General features: G+C 47.0%; 1 protein-coding gene across 1 annotated transcript; it reads right to left on the bottom strand.

The window, feature by feature from the left end:
- Positions 1-6,990: 6,990 nt before the first annotated feature.
- On the bottom strand, positions 6,991-7,938 carry LOC144242306 (olfactory receptor 1f45-like). The gene has a single exon (XM_077777161.1). It carries the CDS (start codon positions 7,936-7,938, stop codon positions 6,991-6,993), a length of 948 nt encoding a protein of 315 aa, XP_077633287.1.
- Positions 7,939-9,607: the final 1,669 nt, after the last annotated feature.

Genomic DNA, 9,607 nt, shown 5'->3' with positions numbered 1-9,607 from the left:
AGAATCTCGAGCAGGCTCCACGTTCAGTGCGGAGCCCAACTTGAGGCTCAGTCCCGCAACACTGGGATCATGACTTGAGCTTAAGTCAAGAGTCAGATGCTCAACCTACTGAGCCACCCAGGGACCACGTACCACATTTCGTAAAAGAAACAACAATAACATTTGTTGGATACTTACTAGGTGCCAGGCACTGAGTGTTTTAGATGCAGTATCTCAGCATTTACAAACTGCAGTCATTCCTGTATCACCTCTACCTTTCTGCACATGTCTTACTTTGGGTTTCCCTAAAAGTAGACCCCAAAACAAGGATCTGTGGGAGATAGTCCTGGAAACCCGGTGAGAGAGTGGGGAAAGGAAGCAGGGAGGGGAGCCGCATTCACGAGTGGGCTGCTGCTGTGGGCAACTGGGCCTTGGTTCCCCTTGGGATCTTCTGAGCGACTGCTGACTTCCACTCTGCAGACGGTTTAGAGTCATCTAATTGAAGTCAGGAAGCTAGGGGCCATTGCCTACCAACTGTTGAGCATCGCTGGTTGGTGGCTCTCCTCTGGGCACAAATGCCCTGATGCTTCTGGTCCTGATGCAGCAGGGCCATGAACACAATGTGTTGGAAATCGTGGGCATGTCACGGGTGCACTGTGGGTGGGTAGAAGGAATACAGGGAGAGAGCCATCACCAGTCTGCTAAGGCCACGTCTGTGCACCGAAGGCACTACCATTTCCTTGATATTTTTTTTCTTTAAATCTATCATTTAAAAGAGTCTCAGTTGAACTAGTGTAGGCCCAAAAATGCAGAAGGTGACAATGTAGCCCATCATCTTCAGATACTTGTGAAAGAGATCCCAGGTGCAGGTGTGGCTTTATAAACAAAGTGAATATGAGCATAGAGGGCTGTATCATAAGTTTCGATGAGTATAGGGACCTCATATTAGATGATGCAGAAGGCATTCATTCTAAACCACAGTCAAGAGAACAACTGGGTGGGAACATGAAAAGGAGATGATGTTATTCTGCCAGATGAAATAATCAGGGGCACCTGGCTGGCTCAGTCAGAAGTATATGTGGCCCTTGATCTTGAGGTCATGAGTTCAAGCCCCATGTTGGGTGTAAAGACTACTTAAATAAATAAAATAAAAAAAAAACAAATGATCAATGAAGTGAGAAATTGTTGAGAAGGCAACACTTTTTTTTAGGTGTCCTTTGTTGGGAGTATCGTTCTAAGACGTTCATGCGTATTGTTTTGATTACTCTTAGGTTGTTACCAGATGACAACGAATGCTGTGAGATTGTTTTTATTAAAAAAAAAAAAAAAAACTCAGATAACTTCTTTGGCCTCATCTTAGTGCAAACTTGAGGTACTAATTTGTTTTCTCCTGATACACAATTAAACAAAACATGTCTATCCCTTTAATATCTAAAATCATCTTGCTTGCCAGTCGTGTATGCATCACCTTATGTTGTCTCACTCTGTTCACATCCCTGTGCTTCAGTGTCATTACCTTTATCTTACATATGAGAAGACGGAGGCTGGCCTAAGGCTATGTGGGAAGGAAAAGGCTGCTTTGAGGAATGATAGCTCCCTATGGTTTCCATTCCACCCTCCTCTATAGCATGGAGTTGTGACTTTGTAGCTACAGTATCTTTTCCAGTCTGCCTTGTGGTTAAGTCACGTCTAAGTGTTGGTGGCTAAGTCCTCACTGCTGGGATGTGAATGTAAGCCCTGTGTGCACCTTCTGGGCTGAAGCCTGAAGACAGAAGACCTCCCTCCCTTGTGCTCATTGGTCCCTTGTTTGCAAGCTGGAACCTGGACATGCCTATGACCCAGCTTGCAAACAACCCCAGGGTCTCAGGGATTGATGGAAACTGGTACCTAAAAAGGCTGCATGAAACAGAGCTGCCTGCTGACCCGGGACTCGAGAGAAAAGTCAACTTCTGTCTTGTTTGAAATACTGCATCTTGAAATTCTCTTTTTTTTTTTTTTTTTGCTGGAGAAGTTTAGACTTTTGTCCTAAGAAATAGAGCAGCTGGTCCTAGAAGGGGGTGCTGCCAAGGCAGTGGGTGGCATTCGCTCAGTGGCTGGGTTGCGAGGACACGGTACCCCAAGCTAGAAAGCTGGGTACCCTCTTCAGGTCAAGGCCAAGGTGAAACTATACTCACTGAAAACTTGGACAATCGTTCAAGTGGTTTTGAAACCTGCATCTCTAGGTGGAGGGATTAGAAGGAGTAAGAATATCACTGTGAATTGGTTGCTCGTTGCCGATTTTTGCAAAGTATTACAAGAAAGATGTGGATTCGGGGGTCAAGGTTTGTGCATAGAGCTAGAAAAGTCCACAGATGAGAGTCCTCGAAGGGTTGGAGAAACTCCGTGATCCTGATTTCTGAACCCGTGGTTGAGTAGGGCAGTGCCTTCTTCAGGGTAAGAGGCATCCATTTAAAAAACTGTTCATTTTATTTTATTTTATTTTAACTTATTTTATCTTACCTATCTGATTTTATTTTTGAGGGAGAGAGAGAGAGCATGAGCAGGGGACAGGGGCAGAGGGGGGGAGAGAGAGAGAGAGAGAGAGAGAGAATATCTTAAGTAGGCTCCATGCTCAGTGCAGAACCACATACTTGGGGCTCAATCCCACAATCCTGGGATCATGATCTGAGCTGAAATCAAGAGTTGGACGCTTGGGGTGCCTGGGTGGCTCAGCCGGTTAAGCACCCGACTTTGGCTCTGGTCATGAATTCATGGTTCGTGGGTTCGGGCCCCGCGTCAGGCTCTGTGCTGACAGCTCAGAGCCTGGAGGCTGCCTCAAATTTTGTGTCTCCTTCTCTCTCTGCCCCTCCCCCACTCAAGCTCTGTCTGTCTCTCTCTCAAAAAAAAAAAAGAGTTGGACGCTCAACTGACTGAGCCATCCAGGTACCCCAAGATGTCCATTTTTTTTAAATGTGTTTCAATCCAATTGTATTTACCCAAACAGGTGGTGGACCAGATTTGGTCCACAGCCTGTAGTTTGTTGCCTCTTGTCCTGAATCAGATTGTTTTGTTTGCTTGCTTACTTGTTATTTGTTTTTAGTTTCAGGTGTACAACATAATGATTCGATATTTGTATATATTGTGAAAGGCCACAGTATGCCTAGTTGACGTCCATCACCACACATGATTATACTCCCCTTTAGTCTTATGAAGAGAAATTTTAAGCTCCACTCCCTTAGCGACTTTCAAATATGGTCCAGTATCGTTAACTGCTATCACCAGGCTGGACTTTACACGCAATGACTTATTTATTTTATAACTGGAAAATTTGTACCTTTCGGCCACCTTTACCCATTTTCCCTATCACTTACCCTCAGCCTCTGGCAACCATCAATCAGTTCTCTGGGTCTAGGAATTTTTTTCTTTTCTTTGTTTTGTTTTAGATTCCTCATCGTGAGATCAAACAGTATTTGTCTTTCTCTGTATGACTTATTTCACTTAGCGTGATGCCCTCGGGCCATCCATTTTGGCCAAAAGGGCAGGTGGGGAGGGGTAGAGGGAGGGAGAAAATCTCAAGCAGGCTCCACATTCATCACAGAGCCTGACACGGGGCTTGATCCCACAACCCTGGGATCATGACCTGAGCCAAAATCAAGAGTCAGATGCTCAACCAACTGAGTCACCCAGGCTGCTCTGGGGTAGGATTTCCTTCTTTTTCACGACCAAATAATTCACCCTGTCATGAATAAACGTGACACAATTACTAAGGAGGAACCAGGTAAGGAATTAGGGCACCCTCAGCATGAAGTTCCCCTTCTAGAAACCTCTGGATGATCTAGATAACGGACCGCTTGAGTGATCCCACCTTTCCCTTCCCACTCCCTAATTCTTGCTCTTATGTTTTAAATCAGCCAATACAGAGTGAGCCCCCAAAACCCTAGACGCCTCATCCAAGGACCTAGTAAATGCAGAGACTGACGTCTGCATTCTCTCTCCCTATAACCTTGCTGCTTGGTCCCCAGGTGTGCTGTGTACCCTCCAGAAATAGGCGTAAGAGTCTTATTTTTTTCAAAGTTCTCCGATGGTTGTTGCTAAGGTGCACCCGGCAATTGTAGCAAGAACCGCAAGGGCTGTTTCCACCACAACCCTGATTCTGGTCAAGAGGGAAATGTCTGTGGCCACCCTCACAAATACACAGGCTCAGGTGAGTGCCTCAGGTGTTGCTAGCATGGGCCTTACAGACAGTAGGCACACCGTTCCACCCAAGACCTTCGTTTTCAAATGACCTCAAGTAGCCACCATTACTTTGCTAGAGAGACTTGAGTAAATCAAATAATGCAAAAATTCTGTCTAGGAAAGAACTTTGGGTGTGGTTCCTGACTCACAAAGAGCCTACTAAGTGTTCTAGAGAATTCCTTTGAAATCAAGGGCCTGGCCTGCGCCTGTTTGCACTAATTTGTACCAGAGAAGTTACGACAGCTGCAGAGTTCCTAAGAACGGTATCTCCTTGACCTCAGTAGATCTCAGCTCGGGTCATGGTCTCGTGGTTCGTGAGATGGAGTCTGGAGTCAGGCTCTGCACTGACAGCACAGAGTGGCTTGGGATTCTCTCTCTCTGCCTCTCTCCCTGCCCCTCCCTCTCTGTCTCTCTCAAAAAAATAAACATTAGGGGCGCCTGGGTGGCTCAGTCAGTGAAGCAGCCGNATAAAAAACATTAAAAATAATAATAAACAATAATTTAATTAATAATAAATAAAATTAAAAGAAAAAAATAATAAACATTAATAAAAATTAAAAAATTAAAAAATAGACATTAAAAATGTTGTGGATTGCATCATGTCCCCTCCCCAGATTCATATCTTAAAAATGGGATTATTGCAGATACAACAGTTAAGATGGTGTCATTCTCGAGTAGGATGGACTCCTAATCCAAGAGAACTGGTGTCTTGATAAAAAGGGGACATTTGGAGGCAGCCATGCACACCGAGAGGATGCCATGTAGAGATGAAGGCATGATCCACAAGTTCAGGGACAGCAGCGATGGCCAGCAAAGCACCAGCTCCCCCCAGCTGGGAGAGAGGCTCGGGACAGAGTCTCCCGCACAGCCTCAGAAGGAGCCAAGCTGCCAACACTTGATTTTGGACTTCGGGCCCCCAGAACCGTGGGACAACAGATTTCTGTATAAGCCACCTCGTTTGTGGTTTTTCTGTTTGCTTGTTTTTATTGGGTTTCTTGTTTGTTCTTTGGTTTGTTTGTTTTTACAGAATCCCCAGGAAACTTATACATCCCGTAGGCTATTCAGCCTGACTAATACAGAAACTGGAATCAGAAGTGAGATGTTGACATCCCACAGATGAAAAGCCAATTGCATGAGCTGAGTGGTCCATGGTGAGGACACAGATTTTGTAGGCTGGGAAAGCTCATAACACTTGCTATGTCCAAGAACCTCATCTGGTGAAACCGTCATGGGTAATAACCTGAAAGATCATATGTCTCCTGAGCCTGTGCTCCCAGACGTGATTGGAAAGAGCTAGAAGGTCACCGTGAGTTGGCTGCTGCTTGCCACGTGCAACAAGGAATCACAAGAAAGAGATGATCTTGGGTAAGAATTGGCCATTTTTCTGTTTCTTTTCTTAAAAAAAATTTTTTTTAACATTTATTTATTATTGACAGACAGTGAGAGACAGAGCACGAGCAGGGGCGGGGCAGAGAGAGAGGGAGACACAGAATCTGAAACAGGCTCCAGGCTCCGAGCTGTCAGCACAGAGCCCAACGTGGGGCTCGAACCCACGAACCGCGAGATCATGACCTGAGCTGAAGTCGGACGCTTAACCGACTGAGCCACCCAGGTGCCCCAGAATTGGCCACTTTTCAAAGACAGAAACATCACAAAGTTAGAAGAGCCAACAGCTTCCTGCTCCTTCAAAACAATATAAATAAGGATCTTGCCTCCCACCTAAGGCTATTGTTTCGGGTGACCATTAACGGCGGGTGACAAAAGTGTAGGTAGTTCAAGGAAGCCAATATTGCAAATTAAATAAACACAAGAGGTCTGATTAGAAAAGCCCATCGGACCTGGTGCCTAGCAATGGAACTCATGGAAACGACTACACCAGATGTCTACTCTAAGCTTTTTGAAGGAGCTTTTGTTAAAGAGACAGAGTGCAGTCCGAAAAATCTTAGGATGTTTGAGCCCTTGCAATCGGGGCTTTTTATAGTCGCTTCACCGGAATCTTAACCAAAGTGGGGCTTGTGTCCTGGTGTCTCTGTTGGCTGAGCACTTCCCTTTCTTAAGCACTTCCTGTTTTTGAAATTTTTTATTAGAGAGAGAAGAGAGCGAGCAGGGGAGAAAGGCAGAGGGAGAGAGAGGGAGAATCTTTTTTTGTGTGTGAATTTACTTATTTGTTTATTTTGAGAGAGAGAGAAAGAGAGAGAGAGAGAACCAGCAGGGGAGGGGCAGAGAGTGAGGGAGACAGAGGATCCAAAACAGACTCTGGGCTGTCAGCAGAGAGCCCCATGCAGGGCTCGAACTCATGAACTGTGAGATCATGACCAAAGCTGAAGTTAGAGACATAACCCGCTGAGCCACCCAGGCGCCGAGAGAGAGAGAGAGAGAGAGAGAGAGAGAGAGAGAGACTCTTAAGCAGACTCCATGCTCAGCGTGGAGCTGATCGTGAGGCTTGATCCCACAACCCCGAGATCATGACCTGAACCGAAATCAAGAGTCAGACGCTCAGTGGACTGAGCCACCCGGGCTCCCCAGAGAGTGCTTCCTTTTAGCTGCGATGTGTTCTTCAGGCTGTGGTGTGAGCCACCACATGGTCAGGGATTTTGTTTGTTCCCTGCTGGATCCTCAGCCCTTAAAAGAGTGTCTGCCTTGTCATAGATGCCCAATAAATAGCTGCTGGAAGGATGAAGTAATACACAGAGAACCAAGAGCCATGTGAAGGAAATATCTAAGATTGGAACTGTACAGGGTAATTTTGTACAGATGGGCCCCAGATTTGGACACTCAAACATCCCAATGCTGTGGTCACTGAATAAAAACTGGCTTCCTACTGATGAGGCCCCCCAAGGCGCCCTTCATGTCACTGTTGCGTAGGCTGTAGATGAAGGGGTTCAGCATGGGAGTGACCACTGTGTACATCACCGCAGCAGCCGTGTCCTTCTGGGCGGTGTGGGAGGATGTGGGGCTGAAATAAACCCCGATGAGTGTCCCATAGAACAGGGACACCACAGAGAGGTGAGAGCCACAGGTGGAGAAAGCCTTCCGCTTGCCCCTCGTGGACGGGATCCTCAGCACGGCGGCGAAGATGCGTGTGTAGGAGACCAAAATACCCACAAAGGGGGTGATGATGGGTAGGGCGCCCACGGTGTACACCATCACGTTATTGAGGAAGGTGTCGGAGCAGGCCAGCTTCAGCAGAGGGCTGAGGTCACAGAAGAAATGGGGAACCCGGTTGTGGGTGCAGAACGAGAGGCGAGTCAGTAACACCGTGTGGGTCAGGGCGTTCCCGAAGGCTCCAGTCCAGGACGCAGCCACCAGGAGTCCACAGAGGCGTGGCGTTACAGACGTGGCGTAGTGCAGAGGGTGACAGATGGCCGCGTAGCGGTCATAGGCCATGGCGGTCAGCAGGAAGCTGTCGATGCCAGCAAACCAGATGAAGAAGAACATCTGGGTCAGGCAGCCTGCGTAAGGGATCCCTCTGTGTCCTGACATGTGGTTGGCCAGCATCTTGGGAATGGTGGTGGAGGTGAAGCAAATGTCCACAAAGGCCAGGTTAGCCAGGAAGAAGTACATGGGAGTGTGGAGCCGCGTGTCGGCGGCGATGGCCAGGATGATGAGCAGGTTCCCCAGGCCCGTGACCAGGTACATACTCAGAAAGAGTATGAACAGCACCTGCTGTTGTTTGGGGTTTTCTGAGAGGCCCAGGAGCAAGAACTCAGAGACCCCGGTGAGATTTGCCCCTTCCATGGTCATCCTGGATCAATCAGAAAAGAAACCCAGAAGTTGTCTGGGGTCCTGACATGGCCAGCCCTTGAACCACGCCCTGGATCTCACCCCCTCCTGTCAGTTTCAGACACTCATCAGTTCTTCCCACTCTCTCCGGAAACAGGGCCCCCGCCCACCCACCTGCTAGCTGCACCATTTCCATCCGTGAATACACCATTCACTCCCCACAGCCCACCTGCAGGATGGGTGGCCAGCTGCCAAGCACCCAGGCCATTTCTCACCCTCACCCCCTACACCTCTACGCCCCAGGGCATCACCTGGGCACAGTAGAGAGCTCAGCCTGCACGTGTGGGGATGTGGGCATTAACACTCCCTGGAGTGTTAGAGCTGGCAAAGAACAGGGCTTTCTGGGTGACTCCCCTAGCTTCATCACTCCTGAGCGAGGCAGTTCTGATGTGTGTTATCTCCGGGATACCTAGGAAGATCACCCCTCAGCTGCCCGAAGTGGGAGTCTGCTCAACCATGTCACCCTTTCTGGAACGTTCCCTGGATCTCCTGGGATTACCTCCTAATGAAACTATTTGCACTCAAGTCCTTGACTCAGAACCTGCTGTGGGGAGAATGCAAAGGAAGACTCAAGGATTCCAGAATTTCTTCCATCTTTGAGAGAATCCCTTCTTTGTCCCAAATAGCCCTCCAGTTACTTTCTCCTTTCTCTGCTTCTCTGGACCTCCATACTTTTAAAAAATACTGCCTGCTCTTGCATGTCAAGGGCAACCATGACCTCTCATTGCCACTCCAAGTCAGCCACCATGTGCCAGCACAAGTGGCCATTGATAAAATCCAGAAATGTTTGGCACAGGCTAGAACATACCCTTGCAGTCTTCCCAAAAAATAGTAAAATTAACTAACAATACAAATCATAACGTAAACTCTGTATTTCAAGTTCATTGTTGTTGAAGGTTGCAATGAGCTCTGATATATTGGTAACATCTGAGAAATATTTGCCGGACTCCTTGCCAGTTTGGCTATTGTCACTGTGAGTGACGTGTGCTTATGAAATGCTCTACATCATAGGAGAGGAACCAGGGTGTCAGTATCCTCAAATCTGAGGTGGGCTCCTGTCATAGATAAGATTTACTATGGCGTTTACTGTTTGCGCCTTGCAACTTTTGCGTCAGCGTTAACTGTGCAATGCTTGGATAATGATCAAATCAAGTTTATAATAAAACATTAAAAAGAAAGGATCCAGGGGGTGCCTGGGTGGCTCAGTCAGTTGAGCATCCAACTTTGGCTCTGGTCATGATCTCATGGTTCATGAGTTCGAGCCCCGGATCCTGCATCAAATTCTGTGTCTCCTTCTCTCTCTGCCCCTCCCCCTGCTTGTGCTCGGTCTCTCTAAGAATAGACACTAAATTTATTTTTTAAAAGAAAGAATCCAGAAAGAAAAGGCAATAAGTTTTCATAAGCTTTTTCATGTTCCTAGTAAATCTGGACAGGACTCTGAATTTGTGGGAGAAGAGAGGAGGAATGATATTCACAGTGAATTGTAACCCTATAGCACCTGATATTAGTAGAAGTCAGGGCATCCTAATAGAGTGTTGCTTCCGTGTAAGACTCACTATAAAATCTGACAACCAATGTATATTTTTGGCAAACAATTATTAGCAATAAAAATATGGGTAGTTTATGGTAA

The sequence above is a fragment of the Crocuta crocuta genome, unplaced genomic scaffold (genome assembly GCF_008692635.1).
Source record: "Crocuta crocuta isolate KB4526 unplaced genomic scaffold, BGI_CrCroc_1.0 scaffold77, whole genome shotgun sequence".
Lineage (NCBI taxonomy): Eukaryota > Metazoa > Chordata > Mammalia > Carnivora > Hyaenidae > Crocuta > Crocuta crocuta.
Note: the sequence above shows the minus strand (reverse complement) of the source record. Positions and strands in the feature narration are given on the sequence as shown.

What these genes read in the sequence shown, in the direction of transcription:
- LOC144242306 (XM_077777161.1), bottom strand. Translation starts at nt 7,938, where the DNA reads ATGACCATGGAAGGGGCAAATCTCACCGGGGTCTCTGAGTTCTTGCTC.